At 41.7% G+C, this 21712-nt stretch overlaps 1 protein-coding gene across 7 annotated transcripts in view; it reads right to left on the reverse strand.

The window, feature by feature from the left end:
• Window positions 1–21712, reverse strand: part of PLEKHA4 (pleckstrin homology domain containing A4) — a 71626-nt gene that overhangs the window by 17280 nt on the left and 32634 nt on the right. For 6 of the 7 annotated variants that reach the window (XM_087918163.1, XM_087918161.1, XM_026711814.2 and 3 more), the window contains exons 2-15: window positions 20634–20742; window positions 18479–18589; window positions 16634–16706; window positions 16188–16288; window positions 13726–13841; window positions 12791–13054; window positions 11876–12482; window positions 10562–10639; window positions 8943–9044; window positions 6959–7027; window positions 4278–4358; window positions 2788–2937; window positions 1593–1691; window positions 620–722 (exon numbers count right to left, since the gene is read on the reverse strand). In XM_087918163.1, coding sequence (XP_087774289.1) covers window positions 620–722; window positions 1593–1691; window positions 2788–2937; window positions 4278–4358; window positions 6959–7027; window positions 8943–9044; window positions 10562–10639; window positions 11876–12482; window positions 12791–13054; window positions 13726–13841; window positions 16188–16288; window positions 16634–16706; window positions 18479–18589; window positions 20634–20717 — 2038 coding nt within the window. In that variant the 5' untranslated portion in view covers window positions 20718–20742. Of the gene's footprint in view, window positions 1–619; window positions 723–1592; window positions 1692–2787; window positions 2938–4277; window positions 4359–6958; window positions 7028–8942; window positions 9045–10561; window positions 10640–11875; window positions 12483–12790; window positions 13055–13725; window positions 13842–16187; window positions 16289–16633; window positions 16707–18478; window positions 18590–20633; window positions 20743–21712 lie in introns of those variants that run through there. The other variant, XM_087918167.1, reaches the window with a different exon arrangement.

The raw sequence follows: 21712 nt of genomic DNA on the forward strand, positions 1-21712 counted from the left end.
CAAATCAAGGAGAGAAGCAACCTAGAATTAAGAAGTAATTTCCTGACAGTTAGAACAGTTAATCAATGGAACAGTGGTACGTTAATCAGAAATTGTGGTTGCTCCATCCCTGGAGGTTTTATCTTGGACAAGCATTTGCCTGAAATGGTCTAGTTTTTTTCTGCCTGAGCAGGGCATTGGAAAAGAAGACCTCCAAGATCTTTTCCAACTCTGTTATTCTATTAATTGGAGCTGAGTCCTTCCTCCACCAGGGACTAACAACAGGATTGTAGCTCAGACTGGGAAGCTGGAAGCCATTTCAGAAAAATGAAAAAAAAAATATCTGCATTTGAGGATCCAGGTAGTCCCGAGAATCATATTGACTCAAGGCTATCTTTACCTTCTCAACTACATTGTTGATTTTATTTCTCTGCTAGTAATCAACAATGATTACTCACATCTATCTTTGGAAAGGTGGGGTCGCATTCCCAGGAACAAATTGCAAGTATAATAATGGGACATACCTGATGAGAAAGGAACCCCTTGGTTGCAATGCTGTTTATTCGTAACAGAGAACCATCCCACTCTGCCCCCCACCACACCTAATGCACTGCAGTGCTGACCCCATTGCATTAAGCACCTGATCTTCGGTTTTCCAGGATGCGATAATTTGCCGGGCTGCATCTCAATCCCGCCAGGATGTCATGGATTCTCCACAAATCCTGTTGAGCTGCTGCTTGGTCCTACGGGAAGGGACGAGATGGACAAACGGAGATAACCAACGTACCTCTTACTTCGCGCCTTTTCCCATCACCACTTCCAGACAAGAGCCAAAATCTCCCAAGTGACAGGAGCACTGCTACAAACATTCCCCTAATTTTTAATGGTAGTTGTTAGTTCTAAAGCTGTGCAGTATTTCTTCCATGGGTGGGAAAGTTCAGCATGGGTTGATATCAAATGTATAGATTATTGACACCTTTGTAGTTTTTTTTTCTTTTTCTTTCATTGTTTAAAAGTAACTTTCTAGTTTAGTAATTAATCAAAGAGAAACAGGAATTCCTATAGATGAAAAAAGAGGGTGGATGGACCCTGAAGATGGGCATCCGGGTTGTCTTCTACTTTCTGTCCCTATTATTAAATAATTAAACCAGGAATATATCTGTTTGTATGTGTTGATTGTACAAATACGCCACCTATTCCCATCACAATGCAGAATAATGTGTATAAAATGAAACCAATTATCTTTTTTATGGCTGTAAAATGCCAAATTAATTGTCTATTAGCTCCATGCATTCATTTTAATTATCATTAAGGTTCAAAAGCTGGCTTATCAATGAAATTCCTTTATAGTAATCTATGACAATTAACCTACATATATACTATTTACAAATAACAATTAAAAATCCAGCAAATTTTGTATTATTAAATTAATAATAGAAACCAGAAAAACATCACGTATTCTATCATCCAATAAAATGTCAACTCAATCAAAGGCTCATGTCGGCGAGTGACTATGGTCTACTTAGCAGTGCAGCCTAGTGGGTATCTACTGGAATAGTTTTATGTTTGAAGCCACTACTGAGAAAGCTCCGTCCCTCGTATTTAGGATTTACCTGGGGATGCCCGGAAGTCCGGATATGCTCCAAGGAGCCTTTTAGCATCTGTACATCATTTTCCAAGGCCGTATAATCCTCCCACACTCGTTCACTGTCCTGGACAGAAACAATGACTCAGCTAATTAGTCACGCATTCCCTACTAAATATATATTCACACAATAACTGAATTTTACCTGTGCTACTGTGGGATAAAGAAGAAAGCTGATGAGATACTGTATAGTGATACCTAGGTACTCAACTGCTTTGAAACTCATCAAATTTGATATTCAAAGCATTTTCACATGAACATTTTGTTTTGATAGTCATTGTTTATTTGGTACTCAATGCACAAGCTAGAACTGGTTGGTGTCAGCTGCCTTGTGACTCACTATATTATTCCTTATGGAAAAAACATTGTTTGATACTCATCGCGTCTCCCGGAGCCAATTAACAATGAGTACCGAGGCACCATTGTACTTTGCCTTACTGAATCTGTGCTGCAAAATATCAGGACAACCACTAGGTGGCTAGTAGTCATCTGGATTTTTGCAGCCCAGATGTTGCAGGAATATATATACATGATGTACACAACAGAGATATAATCCATGTAGCTGGGACTTGTGTATAGGAATGTTGTGGACATTGTATGGGTGAGACTCTCCCAAGTTCAGATGGGAGATTCCACAGACGGTTGCGGAGCATAAGAGAGTTAAGATCCTGTGGGGTTTTCAGATCAAGACAGACAGGCAGGTACTGGGCAATCAACCGGAAAACAGGGGTGGCAATAGATGTGGGGTATACCAAGTGACAGCAACATCAGAAAGGAGGAGGAGGGGCACCAGGGCCTGAAAGAGGAATTAGAGAGGATATGGAAATAAAGGCTGAAATGGTCCCAGTGATGGTAGGAGCATTCTGAGCTGGGAGAGTGGCTCCAGCAGATCCCAGGAACAACTTCAGAGCTCTCTGTTCAGAACAGTGCAGTGCTAGGAACAGCTAAGATCTTGCGCAGAACCCTCAGTGCATTTTGGTGTCTCCAGGCTGGGAAAGACAGATATACAGCATTTCTTTCTCTTTTCCTATTAGTATCACCGCCAGTTGATGATCAGACCTGACCTGATATACAGCTGTCAATTGATCTATGCGCAGATCTAGTTAGGATGTTTCTTCGAAAAATATTTTCACTCAAAGTATCGGGGAGCTGCAGCCACTCACCAATGCAAGATCGCAGAGACGGGCACGGGTATGTACCAGCTCATCTTGTAGTTGCCTTTGTTGATAGCAGATCTTCTCCACAGTGGCATCTTGGCCTTTAAACTCTTCCAGCCTCAAGTGTGTTACTTCCAAGGCCTTTTCAAGACGTTCCTGAAACAATACCGCATCCTTTTCGAGAACGGTCCACCCAGCACAGATTTTCCTTCATTGCAGTTTGATGAATCAACAAAACGACGTTTGTTTCACAGAAATGCACAGTATCACAGACTACTTAGCATAGGGAGGGAACCAGTCCCAAGGCCTTGCCGCTGATATTTGGTAGCAAGTAATCAAATGACAACAAGTCCTCTGATTAATTTGAGATGGAAAGTTATTTCCAACAGATATAAGGCGATATAATATATATTAAAATGACCTTGGGAGACAAGAGGAAGAGCCACTGGCTAGACAAAAGTCAAACAAGTGGAAATTGTGTCCACAGAAGGAATGGATAGGCATGGCAAGCATCTCAGAAAGGACCTTCCCTAGTTTCTTACACTGTAAAGGTGAGGAGGATGTGCCTTAAGATGTTCAAGATTCTGTTCATGTCGTTTTACAGTAAAGATAGCACTTTTTGTCTGGACTATCTCACGACTGATGGTGAAAACATTTTAAAAGAGGCAAAGTAGCTCTTCTGGTGATGGCATTACTCCATCAGCTTTCTCACTGAAGACCTTGGCAGGCTAACTAAAGTAGAGAAGGAAGTGTAAACAGACAGAGAGGTCTGTTCCTGAGTTGACATAACTTCTGGCTATAGGAGAGAAGGTAAGGTTCTGGTAACTCTATTTTTATAAAAGAAATGTAACAAGGACTATTAAGGAATGTCAGCCTTGCGAAGTAATCCAGACAAGAAGCACATCCAGAAGTACTAGTACTATTGTACTTTATGTAAGGATACATAAATAGAATCAGAATAACAGAATAACAAAATTGGAAGGGACCTTGAAGATCTTCTAGTCCAACCCCCCAATGAATAAAACTTATTGTGAGTAAAATGAATAAAACATATTGTGCTTGAGCAACGGGGCCTGACTTTTGTTATAGCCTGTACGTTTCAGCTCAATTTCTCTCTGTCTGTCTCTGTCTCTGTCTGTCTGTCTGCCTGCCTGTCTGTCTGTCTGTTTTTGTGAACTGCCCAGATAGATTTAGCTACTGGGCAGTTAAGAAATTGTAATTTATAAATCAATAAATACATTGGTCCATGACAAACTTTCCTTTATGTAGCAAGATCCTGTATTTCCCATTTCAAGGAAGCCATGAATTGCCACCTCCATTTTGTCTAATCTAGACCGTTCCCCCTTCTACCCCAAAGGTGACCTGTATGTTGCAAAACTTTTCCCCATCATAGGAAAAAGAGGGGAGATTCCCGAATGATTAACCAAACACAATATTCTCAAATGTAACAGAGCTAAACAAATGTTCATTTGTTCAATGGAAGTAGAATTAGATACCTTTTCAAGACGGAGATGCTCTGTCTCTTCTTCCAGACCTCGAAGCACCTTGTCTTGGCCACACAATTTTGTCAAGAGAGCCTGAAAACATAGGAAAAAATGTACTGATTCCAACTAAAGCGTTCAGAAGGTGCGGTGGTGCAGAGGCACCTGCTTTTTAAAGGGCTTAGCTTATAAGTTAAAATCCCTTGAAAGAACATTTGGGGTTTTCACAATGAGGACGGCGACTCCTAATGTTTTTGGACATGCTAGGTGGGACTACTGGAAGTTATAGCCCCAACTCATCCAGGTAAGGCTGATTAGAGACATTTACTACTCATGGAATAAATCCTTTGCTTTATGATGATAAACGTTCCATGGTTCCAAAATTCAACTGATCAGCCTTTGAAATTAATTCACTGAAAAGTTCCAAATTAATCAGATGCTTCTGCCAGCTGCTTGACCAGCTACTACAAATGGATCTTTATATTGTGTAAATGCTGATGAAAGAGTGAATAAGGCATGAACATAGGCCAGGGTTAGTCCCCTCAATCCCAATGAGCACCTTTTATCCATACAATGCAAGGGAACCTAATGTCTGGCCCAGGGATGGAATTCAAAATTTTTAACAATTGGTTCTGTGGGCGTGGCTTAGGTGGTGGGCGTGGCTTGGTGGTCATGTGACTGGGTGGACATGGCTTGGAGAGCATGTTATTAGCTGGGTGTGGCCAACTCAATATCATTCACATCAAGGCACGCATCTCCTCCCCTGGCCTCTCATGACTGTGGGGATTCTGCAACAGTCATAAGTGTGAAAAATGGTCATGTCACTTTTTTCAGTGCCATTGTAACTTTAAATGGTCACTCCACACAAGCAAAGTACCAGCAAAGGAAGGGGAAAAAACTCCAGAGAAGTTCCAGAGACAGGAAGTCTAGTCCTGCCAAGAATATAATAAGGGTTAACAGAGAGGCAGTTTCTATAAGCAACACCAGAATGTTTCCTTCTTGCCTTCCTTACAGGATTAGGCCAGTAATTTCTTCTAATAAGCGGTTCTCCAAACTGCTCAGAATGTTAACAACCGGTTCTAGCAAATAGGTGCGAACTAGTAAAATCCCACCCCTGGTCTGGCCCTAGGGGAATAGGAAACTGATTAGAGAATCTTAAACCTGGAAAAGTTATCCAAAATTGGATAAGAGTAGAGGGGCGGGGGTTGGCGGGGGAGAGGTAACAACCCAGAAACCTATTACTTTAAAGTGGAATGAAGCCCACCAAATAGCTTGTTTGATTGTGTGTTGTCATCGGGCCCTGGGGGTGGGTTTACTCTTCTTTATTCTTTTATATTGGGTTATTTATTTGTTGTAATCAGCCAAGAGCCACTGAGAGTGAGTGAGTGGCTATATACATAAATCTAATGCATACATGCATCCATACATATTCAATCACAACTGGGACATTTAAATAAGGACTTTTTGATAAACAGTGGAAACACTTTCCAATAAGCATTTTTTGGTAAGGAAGGTAAAAGTTTGGGAAGCACTGGAGTAGACGGCTATCAGAGACAGTGTAAGAGCAGAACTTTAGGTCTGAACCCAGAGCCCCAAGACCAAAAGGCAGAAACATGTGGCCAAATGATGCAATTTTATCCGGCGATTGAAGCACAACAACAATAATTTTAAAAATGCCTCTTCTACTAATTAAGAATGATAGTGTGCCTTCAAGTCAGTTTTGATTCCTGGGGACTGCCTAGACTAGTCCCTGCAGGTTTTTTGGCTAGGTATTTTGGAAGAGAATTGGCATTGCCTCTTTTCTAGGGTTGAGAGAGAACGACTGGCCCAAAATCAGCCAGGTGGCTTTGTACCCAAGACAAGAGAAGAATTCAGGGTTTCCCATTTCCCAGCCTGATGCCTTAACCATAATCTCTCTCAAAGAAGCAGTAGTTCCATCATGTAATATTATTTAATTTAGACAAACTAAAATAAACTTTTGGACTTGATGGAATCTTTTCTGTGGGGGCAGCAGACTTTTGCCATTTGGACCTAAGAAAATCTGCCTAATCACTTTTCTTCTTGTTCTTAGGCCAACAGTGAAACATAATTCTTCATTTTCATTTTACAATTGACCTTTGAGATTTTCTTTCTGTTCTTTTTCAAATGGTGCTTTTCTTATTCAGTTTACTTTTCCAACACTATTTTGAGCCATTCTCAAATCTCAGCTTGATGATAAAGACTTCAGGGAGAGGGGGAAGAATAACCTCTTTCAGAAATAGATAAATAAATACAGGCAGTCCTCAAGTTACAACCACAATTGAGCCCAAAATTTATGTTGAAGTTCAAACGTTTGTTAAATCAGTTTTGCTCCATTTTACCACCTTTCTTGAAACAGTTGTTAAGTGAATCACTGCAGTTGCTAAATGAATCTGGTTTCCCATTGACTTTGCTTGACAAAGTCACAGAAGGTGACAAGCATGACAACTGTCATAAATATGAGTCAGCTACCAAACATTTCAATTTTGATCATGTGACTACGGGGATGCTGCAAAAGTCATGGGTTTGAAAAACAGTCCTAAGTCATTTTTTTCAGTGCCGTTGTAAGTTTGAGTGATCACTAAAGGAACTGTTGTAAGTCGAGGACTACCTGTAAGGGAAATTGGCAAAGCAAAACCATACACATTATCGATTGGTAAGAAAAGAGAAATCCATACATCAGCATCACTTTCAAACCGCTGCCTGCCAGGAGAATGGCTGCTCCTTTCCCTCAGTGCGTTTCGACCCTGGAAAGACAGCAAAGAACATCCATGTTATTACCTCACAAACAAAAAGGAGGAAGGGATGGCAGTTGCTGGCTTGAGCACTATGCATACGCTCAAGAGCTTTCCCTAAATCTGGATCTTATAAATTTTCTATTAGTATTTGTGCAACCCTTACACGAAGAAACCTAGCCAGTCAGGGTAGAAAGTGAAGCAAAATGTTAGTTTAAGGGCCTAAATTTTCACACATGAGGAGATGTTTGGAAGATTCTGACATATTATGATTATATCTCAAAAAAGGAGCCTGAAAGAAATAGTTTAAAATTCAAATCAAGACTCTTGATAAAATTAACTGAGTAAAAGTGACACAGTCAAATGGGGTTTAGCCAAAATCTTGCTAAGATATATTACCTCAGCAGCAATACAATATTCCAATGGCAATGACATAATCCCAGAAAGCTGCAGCCATCATAAATGCAAAGAAGTTGCCAAGGGCCTGAATTTTGACCACATGACCATGTGAGGACTGATTGTAAGTCATTTTTTTCAGTCCTGTTGTAACTTCGAATGGCTGCTAAATGGACGCACAAAAAGCATTTGATAACGTAAATTGGCAGTTTTTTATAAATCAACTAAAAGTCATGGATTTCGGTGAAAATTTTATGAGGATGATATCAGCGATCTACTCAACTCAGATAGCCAGTGAGCTACTTAATGGGGATAGAACATAAATATTCAATATAAACGAAGGAGTGAGACAAGGATGTCCACTGTCACCCCTACTCTTTATCCTCTCTTTAGAGATATTATTAACAAATATTAGAAGAAATAAAGAAATTAAGGGGTTACAATTAAAAAAGAAAAGTATAAAATACCAGCATTTGCCAATGATATAATATTTTTTCTAGAGGAACCGGATGAAACAGGGATTGCTTTAATAAGAGAATGGTGAAGTGGCAGGATTTAAAATAAATAAAAACAAAATGAAGATATTAACCAAGAATTACTAAAATTCTTGTGTCTGTTTGTTTGTAACTTTAAACCAGGCAAAATGTTGCATCATAGGAAAACGATTTTTGAATCAACGTATCCTAAATAGGCTAACTTAAAGAAGGTGACTAAAATCCAGGAACCCTGACTCCCATGGGATTGAAATTTGCCAAAGTTTCAGTGCCACCCGCTGCTTCATGGCCTCAGTGGGCCACAGCCACAGCCACGACTGTTATTTCTTACGACGTTTCCTAGAGACGGCCCTCTGTCCCAACTCCCTCTGGCCTCTGCGCTCAGTTGGCTAGCAGCAAGGCCCGATGGGCGAGCAGCAATTGGCTGCTTTGAAACCAATCTGAAATTTTTTAACAGAGGAGAGCAGTGAAGAAAGAACGAGAGTGTGCCTTAGATGCCTTCTGGCCAGGTAGGGCTGGCTGGGGGTTGACAGGTAAGTTTCCTGGAGGGAGGGACCCCACAGGTCCCTTGGTTCGCCTATCCCCAGCACAGTGGCAGGCAGTTCCATGGGGCGGGCGGGGAGGAGGAGGAGGAGGAGGAGGAGGAGGAGGAGGAAGCTTCAGCAGGACTCTACTAAAGATCATGAGAAAACAGGAACAGTGCCAGCCTATATTATATGTGGAACTAAGGATAACCCTATGGATGGTAACTTGTCCATCACCACATAACATTATATCTGGATACTTATAGTTCTCCTAAACCATTTTGTATCTGGTTATTCACATCCCTGCCCAAATATCTACTGTGCAACCAGGAATAAATGTTCCAGCTACTGATTGGTTCATATTACACTGAACAATGGTAGAAAAGAGTAATATAAATACAACAATTAGACATTCTTTGCAGTTATCTAGTTAATTATTTGAACAAATATTGCCTGGGACGGTGAAATTATTGGCTGAGTAACAGAGGAGGAATCAAGTTCAAATCTACATACCGTGATCCCAACAGAGGTCCTTTTCCCTGGGGTGGGCCGAGTAGGCAGGGGAGGAAGGGGTGGTAGGTGCAAGTAGCTTGATGAGGCAGAGTGGGGGGTTATCTGTAGGAAAAGGAAAGGCAATATTAAGGAATATGGCCAAGAAGGGTTAGGAACAACTCTGTGTGGGAATGCAGAAAAAATTGAGTGTGTATTATACACAAAGCACTTTTCCGAAAACTCTTTCATTCTAGTGAGGAAGCAGATTTCTAGCTCTAATAATCAGAAAGGAATTCTTGAACACAAACATGAAAATTTAAAAGTGGTTTAGGAGAAGGATCAGCTTCCTGCAAGATAATAAAAGCTGCGAGTGGTACGTAGCCTTCCGTCAGGCCATTATGGTTGTAAGTTGTGCTGTAAAGCAACTCACGACCAGACCCAATTTTATTATGTTTTTTGCAGTTGTCATTAAGCAAACACAGTGATCATAAATCAGAAACACAGCAGTTGTTAAGCAAACTCATTGTTCACTAAAAATAAATGCCAATTTAAAGAAAAAAAAATTAAAATGCAGTCACGTGATCACAGGATGCTGCAAACGGCCATAAATGTGGGTTGGTTTTCAAGTGCCCAACATGCGGTCATGTGACCTGTGGGAAGGCGGCTGTTGGAACTTAGGAATCAGGTACCACCCCCCAGAAGTTCCATTGTAACATCAAATAGCAATAGCAATTATATACTGCTTTATAACCCCCTCTAAGCGGTTTACAGAGTCAGCATATTGCTCCCAACAATTTGGATTCTCATTTTATCCACCTCGGAAGAATGGAAGGCTGAGTCAACCTGGAGCCTGGTGGGATTTGAACTGCCAAACTGTAGGCAGCTGGCTGCGGAAGTAGCTTGCGGTACTGCATTCTGCGCCACAGAGGCTCCTAACAAATGGTTGCTAAGCGATTGGTTATAAGTTGAGAACTATCTGTATTTTGCTTTATTGGCACCATTTATACCAATTATGTAATTGGGCTGCAGAACTCAACATTTGCTGATTCAGAATTACAGGTAGTCCTCAACTTATGACCACTATTGAGTCCAAAATTTATATTGCTAAGTGAGAAATTTGTTAAGTGAGTTTTGCCCTATTTTATGATTTTTCTCACCACATTTGTTAAGTGAATCACGGGAGTTCTTAAATTAGTAACATGGCTGTTAAGTGAATTTGGCTTCCCCTTTGACTTTGCTTGTGAGAAGGTCACAAAAGATGATCACATGACTCTGGGACACTGCAACTGTCATAAATGCGAGTCAGTTATCAAGCATCTGAATGTAAATTCCGTAACCATGGGGACGCTACAATGGTTGTAAGTATGAAAAATTGTCATATCACATTTTTTCAGTGCTGTTATAACTTTGAACAGTGACTAAATGAGTGATACTTAGCCACAGAATGCAATATTTTCACAAAAAAATACAGGTAGCCATACACAATCCTGGTCATGCGGAGAACACATTTTGCCTGTAAATGTAATATTCCGGACATAGCATATCTAGATTTTGTAGGCTGGATAAGAGATATGAGGGAGCATGGCCTACAGAGCAAGAAAACGAAAAATGCTACCCATCTCTGCCTCTCCGATACTCACCAGTCGGCCATGAAGGCGGGACATGACCAAAGCACGGGACGGACCAACTGATGGAGAGAGGTAACCTCGGTCTGTAAACTGGCAAAAACAGACAGAGATTCATGAGAGATTCAAATTCAGACTATAAACCAAATTCAATTTGTTTGCTTACTTGATTTGTACAGGCCTCATCTCATCTTATAAGGTAGAGGTAAAGGTTCCCCTCGCACATACATGCTAGTCATTTCTGTCTCTAGGGGGCAGTGCTCATCTCCATTAGAAAGCCGAAGAGCCAGCACTATCCAAAGATGTCTCCGTGGTCATGTGGCCGGCATGACTAAACACCGAAGGCGCATGGAGCGCTGTTACCTTCCCACCACCACTTTTCTACTTGCATTTTTACATGCTTTTGAACTGCTAGGTTTGCAGAAGTTGGGACAAGTAACGGGAGCTCACTCCATTAGGCGGTGCTAGGGATTTGAACCACTGAACTGCTGACCTTTCTGATCAACAAGCTCTGTGTCTTAGCCACTGAGCCACCACAGCATCAAAAATGAAAATGAATTAGTAAAATAAACATACAAACAAACTGAACCAGCAGTAGAAACATAAGAAACACAATAACCAGAATGAATGGCACGATCAATACTATATGGCATGCAATCCAACCATTGGAAAAATTCTCCACAATCACCAGACCGCTCCCAAGGGTGAGGGCAAAATCACTGGCAAGCGTAGGAAATCTGGAGCCAAGGCCGTTCAAATGAACACAGATTTATTGGATGCTAACGTTACAACAGGCGTCCCCAACCCCCGGGTCGTGGTCCACCTCTGAGCCTTAAGCCATTTGGAACTGGACCAAGGAAGTGACATGTGAGTGGGCACATCCCAACTTGCGCAAACAGCAGGAGAACGTTTGCAGGTGCACTCCACTCCACAGCAGGTGCCTGTGTCTGCTGCTTGCACAAACGAAACTGCCCACGCACGCGCTTGACCATCACTTGTGCAAAATCATTCCGTCTCTGTCCCCCACTGGTCCACAAAGGTTGGTGGACTCTTGCTCTACAAAAATCTGTACTACTAATGGTCAAAGTGAATTGGCGGTAGAAAAAGAGTCAATGGAATTCAAGGTGGACTGGATTTCTTGTGGGCGCAAAGGAATGTAAGGCTGATGACATCCTTGACCCCTCCCTTAATGGTTCATCCTGGTCATCTCCTACAATCACATCTTCAAAGTGTTCCAAAAGTCCAGGAGGATCATGGTTAGTTTAAGTTCAAGAAGAACAATATTCCAATGAGATTGCTGTGCTTACTGAAGCCAAAACTTCCACTTACTCTGTTTTGTTGTGGTCTCCCTATTGAGGGGACTAAGCCATCTTCACCCACAGGCCGGACTCTACGGAGATGAGGACTTTGAGCGTAGCGCCTGGCATAGGAGTCTTCAGAAGTAGGGAGCACATCATACCGGTCTGCAGGGGTCAGAGAGTGGCCTTTGTGGGCTGGTGACACAACAGCATAAGGGTTATTGGGAAGGCATTTGTTGGGGGCAATGTCCACCCTCCCCATGGGAATGTTGACATGCAGAGTCCTTGGAGAACTCATGATAGAGAGGTCACCACAGGAGGCAGCCTGTGCAACTACAGATCGCGGAGGGCTCCGGTGGGCATCATGGGGGCTCCGATGGGCATCATGAGGGCTCCGATGGGCATCATGCATGTCCGACGGGTGAGCCTGTGGCAACTTTGGGGACTCGGCTGGGGCTACTGGGAGGGAATAAGCACGGGAGGAACGCAGTGAAAACTCAGGGGAAGGCTGAGATATCTGAGATGGAGAAGGAGGAGGTGGACTCTCAGATGAAGGCGGTAGTGGGGTCCGTGGCCGGGAAGAGAACTTAGTGCAACTAATCGGAGAGGGACATCCATGTGTTTGGGACGACAGGGAGCTGCCAAGAGAAGATGAAAGAGAAGATAAAGTCAATCATGGTGATCCTATAAGCCCTGTTCCAACAGGGCTTTGGAGAGCCAAAGTCTGTACAGTCATCCGCTACTACATCCTTCCCACTCTTTACAGTAGAGATGTCCAATCTTGGCAACTTTAAGATTTGTGGACTTCGACTCCCAGGATTCCCCATTCAGCCATGTTGGCTGAGGAATTCTGAGAGTTGAAGTCCACAGGTCTTAAAGTTACCAAGGTTAGACATCCCTCCTCTACAGCATCCACAGCAATGAAACTGGTTTTACTTCTTCTTACCTCAATTCTGGCTGCTCTTTCTTTTCACGGCAGTAGCTCCCATTGAGCGAACTGGATAAAGAAGCCCTCTTAAGGCAAGGAGATCCTGTCTGGATGTCAGGCAGGTGGAGGCTCTCGGACGAGGAGGCCCGGGACTCCTGGATCTCTGAGAGATGGGCAACTTCTAGTGACTCGGTGCTTTTGGCACAATCACCCTGTGGGAGCCGAATGTCCTCAAAGCTGGTGTGGGCAGACACTGAGTGGCTGTGGAGACCCCCTTGGTTGCTGAGGTAAAGTAGAACGGGAAATTTTTTATTTCAATTATTTATTTTGTAACTCACCTTTATTGTTTTTACAAATAACTCAAAGTGGCGAACAACCGTCCTTCTCCTATTTTCCTCAAAATAAAAACCCTATGAGGGGCATTAGACTGAGACTGAGTGGCTGGCCCAACGTCACCCAGCCAACTTTCATGCCTAAGGCAGGACTAGAATTCACAGTCTCTCGGTAATTGGCCAAAGTCACCCAGTTGGTTTTCATGCCTAAGGCAGAACTAGAACGCACAGACTCGTGGTAGTCTTGTGCTTTAACCACTAGACCAATAAATCCAAGTGGCTGTTCCAGGTCTCCATAACATTGCGCATTACTCCCAGGGCAAAATCCGGTCCCTCTCCCTTCCATCAAATGCTGCTCTGCCCAACTGACTCCACCAAGATTTTTCCCAGTTCTTCCACACGGATGACTTACACGTCCAGTCTTTTCCAGAAAATTCAGTTCTTGTGTTCTTCCACTATCCTTTTTTCCTGACCAATTCTTACTTTAATAGTTTGCACTCTCTTTTCAAGGGGTTATTCTTTCCAGAACTTTCTACGATGCCCTTAGACATGTGTGACTACACAAAATTGGCAATGCACCCACAACAGGATTGTGTGTCTTTCCCCATACCCAGCCCTTACAGGTTTCCACAGTTGCACTCAGCAGCAGCTGACTGGTTCATGGCCCTGATCCAGCTATTCATATCCAACTGGGTGTCTGCACTGAAATAGTAAGTCCGCATGCCTGGATGTTCAGCCTAGGGGGGAAAAAAAGCAAAGGAAAGAAATTCCTTGTAATGGTTGGAGCCTCCTCAAGGGGGCAGAAGATACTCTTAGAACACCAGCAGAAAAGGAGAAAGTTGGAATTGTTGGTTTCCTATACCACTCCTGCCAAATAATGTTACTCTGCTTTGTAGTAGCTGGGCTGTTGTTCATTTCTTTTTGTGGGGTGCTTCAAGATACTCTGCAGCAGTATTGCCTACCGTCCCTGTCTTACTGTCTCCATTTATCTGTATTTAGTTCCCTAGTTCTTGTTTACGTTTATACATACTTGTTATCTTGTACATGTTTGATAAATATATGGACTTCAACTACCAAAATTCCCTAGTATGGCTGGTTGGGGAATTTTGGGAATTGAAGTCCACATATCTTCAAGCTGCCAAGGCTGAGAAACACTGCTCTGTAGGATGGCTGCATGACTGCCTTAGAAGAAAACATCACATGGCTATTTCATAATCCATCCTTCTGAAGACACCCATTAGAAAAACACTAATATACTAACAAAGCATTCTGTGCAGCCTCTCGCCTGAAATGCAGTGAAGGATAATGAGAGGGCTTGCACTCAATTGGTCCCTATCTGCCATCCAATGTGGCTGTTGCACTGTCCTAAACATAAGATAGGAGCTTCTGTAAGCAATTCTAAAACTTTGCCAAGAATGCTGTAGGGATTTGTCCTGGCTGTCACCAGGAGTCAACACTAACTCAGACAGACACACACAGACACACACACAGACAGACACACACACACACACACACACACAAAGAGAGAGAGAGAGAGAGAGAGAGAGAGAGAGAGAGACCAGTCCTGCATTAGATTTGGTACAATTTGTACATATTCCAATCTATGCATCTCTTGGTATTGAGCAGCAGATTCGACTAGAAGGCCTCCAAAGTCCCTTCCAATCCTTTTATTCTGTGTTTTGTGTTCCTCTGCCTGAAAGTCTCTGCAGATTAACAGCTAGCAGGCAAAACAAGAAATCCTAGTTGATGCAGCTTTTAACCTAGCTTGTGAAGCTTCTTGCTAGAAGCTGGACGCACAAATGCCCTTGAATTCCTTGATGAGGAAAAAAAGGCAGGCTCAAAGATTCTAAATCAATATACAGTATATCATGCAGGTAGTCTGGAACTTACAACCACAATTGAGCCTGGAACTTTATATAAGTCACTGTGGTCATTAAATAGGTCACCAAATGACTTGACTTGATTTTATGACCATTTTTATGATGATTCGTAAAGCAAGTCACCACAAATGGCACAGTCATTAGGCAAACCCCCATGGTCGTTAACCAAATCCAGCATATCCAATGGGTGGCTTTTGCCCTTTTCTGCTGAAAAACATGAGCCCGCTGCCTATCACCCAAAATACAATCAGTTGACTTGAGGAGAAGGGCAACAGCATTTGTAACTAAGGATAGGTCCTAAGTAGCCTTTTTCAAAGTGTCATAATTTTGCATTGTCATTAAAGCAATCAATCATAAGTGATTTATTGTACATACAATGTACATGTATGTACCTGTATTAGATAGATGAGCTAACAATAGAGTAGCTAATAGAATAGAATAGAATAGAATAGAATAGAATAGAATAGAATAGAATAGAATAGAATAGAAATAGCATAGCATAGGAATAAGAATAGAATAGGAATAGAACAGAACAGAAAAGGAATTGAATCTTTTGTCACTTTAAATATACACTAATCAGCATACATTAAAATGAAATTTTGTTGCGTTCAGCTCTCAAAAGATAACCATTATGCATATCCCATCATACACACATTATATATGACACAGAGAAACATCACAGTCCAGTTCAGATGTATACATATACATGGTGTGAAGAAAAAAGAATCTTGCAAGTTTATAAGATGGGTGGCATAAGGAACAAAACCGTTAGGAATCTAGCAGTCCTGCTATAGATTCTTCAAAACCTCCTCCCAGAGGGGTCTCTAACGATGCTTAAAGCCCTAAGCACATAGCACTTATAAGCGGTATCCTGAATAATGGGAAGTGAGCTTCCTATAATCTTCTCGGTTGTCCTTACCACTCTCTGTAGGAACTTTCTATCTGAGGCCCTGCATCCACCAAACCAAACGGTGATGCAGTTTGTTAAAAGGCTCTCAATCGTGCCTCTGTAAAAAGTGGCCAGGACAGAAGGAGAAAGATATGCTCTGCTCAGTATTCACCACACATAGATATTGCCTCGTTAAAGCTGAGGCAATGATAAGACTCTAAGGTGGTTTCAAGGAAACAGTGACCATGGACATTTCAGAAAAGTTCCATCATCACAGGAGAGACAAAAGCATAAATGGGGTCCTTCCTCCTGACCTTGAATACAAAGCGACGGTTCTTCTTCTCCTTGGAGAAAGCTGTCCGAATCTCATAGCTGGGGAGGAGGATACTGCCCAAAACCATCTCTTCACGGCTGTCTGGAACACACCCCGCAAAACCCCACAGAAAGAAACTTCAGTGTGTGCTTATCTGGGCTCCACCTCAAAAGGTTCAAACTCTCTGGTTTCCGGCAGCATGACTGTTTCAAGGAACTGGGTTATGCTTATAGTGAAGTTTCTCAACTTCAAACCATCATTAAATGAACAGTCATAAGCCAAGGACTACCTGCATTTCTTTTTTAAACTTCTGTTTTCAGAACTTGGGAATGCTGCTTTGATCTCTGCTTGCTGATGCATCGCCACACCTGATCTACAAAACAGTCCTACCAACAAATGCTTTGCTTCCTTCTCAAGGAAACAGAAACTGAAGAAAATCCAAATTACCTCGGTAGTAGAAGAGGCAGTAATTGGAAAGGACAAACCAGCGCCGTTTCCATAGTTTGAGCCCAGAGCTATCCTAAAAGAATCAAAAGGAACAAATGATGAGTTAGTCGAAAGCTGCGTCAAAGTTTTACTTCAGTAGAACAAGGTTGCCTGATTTTAACTCTCTGTAGGGCCCAGATCAACGGTGAAATTCAACCACATCACACCACCTTGGGAGCGGTGGTAGGGACAATTTGAATCGGTTGCCCCCCCCACGCCAACCTTCTTCCTTTTAGAGACTGAGTCCCACCAATTCACGCCCACAGAGCCAGAAGGCGAAAAAAAATTAATTTCACCCCTGGCCCAGATCCATTACACTTGTACAATGATATCAAGAAAGTCAGGATTGCTTGGTTTTTAAAGGGTGTTAAACCCAATTTAAAACTAGCTACAATTTTAGCATGTTTCCGAATTCAAAAAAGAAAACAACAATACTTCAGCAAAGTACAGGTACTCCTCAGCTTAACAACTATTCATTTACTATTCATTTACACTATTCGTCAACTTACACCCACAATTGAGCCCAAAATGTATGTTCCAAAGTGAGAGATTTGTGAAGCGAGTTTTGCCCAATTTCTTGACACATTTGTTAAATAAACCACCCGCAATTGTTAAATTAGTAAAATGGAGAATCTGGCTTCTCCACTAATTTTGCTTGTCAGAAGATCGCAAAAGGAGATTGCATGCTCCTGGGACACTGTGACCATCATAAATGTGAGTCAGTTATCCAACATCCAAATGTAAATCACATGACCGTGGGAATGCTGCAATAGTGTGAAAAATGATCATGTCACTTTTTTTCACTGTTATTGTAACTTCGGTCACTAAGCGAACTGTTGTAAGTTGGCTACCTGTATTAACCATTTGAAGTAACAATGACACTGAAAAAAGTGACTTATGACTGTTTTTCACACTTAACGACTGTTACAGCATCCCCATGGTCATGGGATCAAAATTCGGATGCTTGGCAACTGACTCGTATTTATGACGGTTATAGAGTCCCACACTGATTTGATCCTTTTTTGTGACCTTCTGATAAGCAAACTCAATTGGGAAGCCAGATTCACTTATTAATCATGTTATTAACTTAACAACTGGGACAAGATGGGTCATAAAATGGAGCAGAACTCACTTAACAACTGTCTTGCTTAGCAACAGAAATGTTGGGCTCAACTGTGGTCCTGTCAAGGAGTACCTGTAATCAATTTTGTGAAAGCTTAGGCTTTAAAACACGGGTGGGCTACTGGGGGTTCGCGGGGGTTTGGGAGAGCCCCTAGCTAAGATTCTGTGCAGTTAGGAGAACCCCCAAATCCCACTCCTGTCTGGCCCCGCCCACCCCACCCCACCCATCCCAGGAATCCCCCCACCCGGCCCGTTTTAGATGCAGGTAAGTGCAGGGGGGCGCGGAGGCTCGGGGAGGCCGAAAAACAGGCCTCCTGGAAGTTTGCGAAGGCCGGAAATGGGCCTCTTTCTTGTTTCCAGAGAGCCTCCGGAGCCCGGGGGGCCTGCTTTCACCCTCCCGGAGGCTCGAGGAAAGCTTCCGGAGCCCAGGGAGGGCAAACCCCTCCCCTGCTGTAGTGCAGGAGGCCACTAGGTCATGCCCACGCCCACCCAGCAACTGGACAGAGAACCCATTGCTAAAATTTTTGAAGCCCATCCCCGCTTTAAAATAAAAATTACTTAAGTCTTAAAAGGTGCTATCAGATTCCTTCCTTTGGGCTACATAGATTAACACTGTTTCTTTGCTACAGATCTCCCTTAAGGTCCATTATCCTTCAAATAAGAAATTTCTTAGAAATTGTTTACCTGCTTATAAAGCCAGCCACGCATTATAACGGGAGAGTTAGGATCTCTCTTGATGGAGTTTGCTCTCTTCCCAAATGTATGCACTTTCCGGACTGGCCGGGCTACATGTGGCTATGGAGAAACAAATGGATAAATGCAAAATCAACTTACTGTATAAACAGTACACTCTCTGTTGAGTTGTCCATCTGTTTAGCTCAACATTACTGATTTTGAACATAATTCTCCAGAGTTTCAAAGGTGCGGTGGCACAGTGGTTAGAGTGCAGTACTGCAGGCTATTTCTGCTGACTGCCAGCTGCCTGTAATTTGACAGTTCAAATCTCACCAGGCTCAAGGTTGACTCAGCCTTCCCTCCTTCCGAGGTGGGTAAAATGAGGACCCAAATTGTTGGGGGCAATAGGCTGACTCTGTAAACTGCTTAAGAGAGGGCTGTAAAAGCACTGTGAAGTGCTTTATAAATCTTAAGTGCTATTGCTATTGCCAAAACCTCTATTAAGAAAACCATGTCTCTTTCTCTGGCTTATAGCAGGGAAAAATGGTGTTTTTGCTGCTTTCAAGAAATTTAAAATCTCAAAGTTAAAAATAAGAGGAAAGGGATGTGTTAACAATGTATTTGAGGGCCAGATGAAAAATCTGAGAAGACAGCATGTGGTCTCATATGAATAACAACATACTTGCCAAAAGAAGTGAAAAGAACGTGCAGCTATACACTCAGTTACACTAAACTGAGAGTTGGGTGAATCAGGAGAAATCCAAACATAAATGGCAACAATAGGAATAGGGTAAAATCAACGGAATGGATGAGTGAGTGAGTGAAATACAGGCAGTCCTCGACTTACAACAGTTCATTTAGTGACTGTTCAAAGTTACAATAGCACTGAAAAAAGGTGAGTTATGACCATTTTCCACACTTATGGTTGTTGCGGCATCCCCGTGGTCATGTGAATCAGATGGTTGACGACTGACTCACATTTATGACGGCTGCAGTGCCCCAGGGTCATGGGATCCCCTTTTGCGATCTTCTGACAAGCAAAGTCAACGGGGAAGCCAGATTGACTTAACAACTGAATTACTAAATTAACCACTGCAGTGATTTGTTTAACAAATGTTGCAAGGAAGGTCATAAAATGGGGCAAAAATCACTTAACAAATTTTTCACTCAGGAATTTTGGGCTCAGTTGTGGTCATAAGTTGAAGACGACTTGTAATGAAAATGAATGAATGTGGACTGAACATAAAAGTGAATCGCTGTAGGAAACATCAAGGAAGTTGGCCACATAAAAAGGAGCAAATGAGAACTGTATCAGAAAACTTTTTTTTCTTCCTGATGTTTTCCTGCAGGTATAAGGTCTGCTAATTTGTTGATCCATTAGTTGCGACCATTAGTGGCGGAAAAGTGAATGGATCAAAAGGAAGTGGAAGAAAGAAAGTTTTGTTTGGGTAAAACTGGTAAGATCCTCAAAAGTAGAAGTTCAAAGACTCAAAGGCCATGTACAAATGTGTGGATGGACTTGATGGATGTCAGTATAGTCTGAAATGTACAATGAATGGTACAAATGGATTTAACTATATTTTGTTTTCCTTCATTACTTGCCTCCGTTGTTTTTTACTCATTACTTTTAATTCCTTTTCTGTGCTTTGTATAACGTTGCTTAGCCCCAATGAGAGCATCCTATTTCTCATAATAAACAATAGATGTTTTAGTTGTTATTAATGCATCATAAGGTTTAAATAAGATTTTTAAACTATTAATGTTTTATCTAGGTACATATGAGACTATTATATTGTGGCTTTATTCCTTGAAAAGTGCTTTATCTTTCTAACGAACTAAAGGTCACAAGCTGAGATTTTCTTTTCAAACCATTAAGATACCACCAATGGCTAATGCAGATATATAAGGACAAGAGTAAATATTTGAGGATTAATATTAATATGTTATGCAGCTTTTTAGCTTTCCTTCTTTCTTGGAATGGGATTCTAGTGTTGTTCTTTTAAAAAGCATAAGTGTTTGACCCAAAAGATAACCAATTACTTTGAAGTTCTTTGAAAACAAGACAGCCCAACACCACCTAGGAAAACAAATATTAAATGGTAAATGGTAAGTGACTCATTTTTACGTTTCATTTGTCAAGTTCCCACCAATGCCAGGTCCTCACCTTTGTTCCCATGGAGACTGAAGAAATGGTAGCTGTACTGCTGGCTAAACTCAGGCCACTTTTAGGTCGATCCCCTTCTGACATGGTCCCTGGTAAATTTAATGTTAATCTGCAAAAAAACCAGAAGATTATATTATAAATCTGATGCCTTACAATAGTGTTTCTCAGTGGCAATTTGAGAAAGCATAGACTTCAACTCCCAGAATTCTTCAGCCAGCCATGTTGATTGGGGAATTCTGGGAATTGAAGTCCAAGCAGCTTTAAATGGCCAAGATTGAGAAGGGGAACTCACAAGTCAAAACTCCCAATTTGAAACAATCCATTTTTGAGAAAGATAGAGCATATGTCTTCAGCTTTTCAAAAGATATCAAATTCAACCATCACTGGAGATTTTCAAGAGATTAGACAACTATTTATCTAGAATGGTGTAAGCTCTTCTGCACAAACAGTGGGCTGGACTAGAAGATCTCCAAGGTCCCTTCCGACCTTGTTATTGTATGTAATTCTAACCTTAACCAATCAATTGGTGAATTCATATTTGGTCAGTTCTTTAATCTTTACCTCTCTCTCCTCTTTATAGAGTTTCCTTTCCTTCCTCATTTCTTTTTCCATATCTTAACAAAAGTGAATTGAGACTCTGTCTAGAGTAATATATTGTCCTAATCCAGGTTTATCAAACAAGCCAGAGTGGCCTACTTCAGGAAATAGGAACTCACTTCTCATAACAGCCTTGTAAATGAAGTTTCCAAATCTACAAAAGAATTTATTGGCCGACTGGGATCAGACAGAAGAAAGATCTAAAGCTCAGGGCTTCTTGCTGAACAGACGTAATGAATCAGAAATTTTTACACTAACTTCAGACCACAAATGGGAGACAACCTTTTTCCATCAGCCTGATCGTTGAATCTGCCCAGAATTTTTCTGTCACCTATCACAACCACATAATGCTTAAATACAAATCTAGCTTATGATATCTGTAATTAGAACTTCGTCATCCTGAATTCCACCCAAAATCCAATGCAAGACATGGAATTTGGATTCCTGAGTATATCAGCAGTCTTGCTTCTATTGTTTCTTTT

The sequence above is a fragment of the Pseudonaja textilis genome, chromosome Z (assembly GCF_049901715.1).
Source record: "Pseudonaja textilis isolate UNSWEBS1 chromosome Z, rPseTex1.2, whole genome shotgun sequence".
Lineage (NCBI taxonomy): Eukaryota > Metazoa > Chordata > Lepidosauria > Squamata > Elapidae > Pseudonaja > Pseudonaja textilis.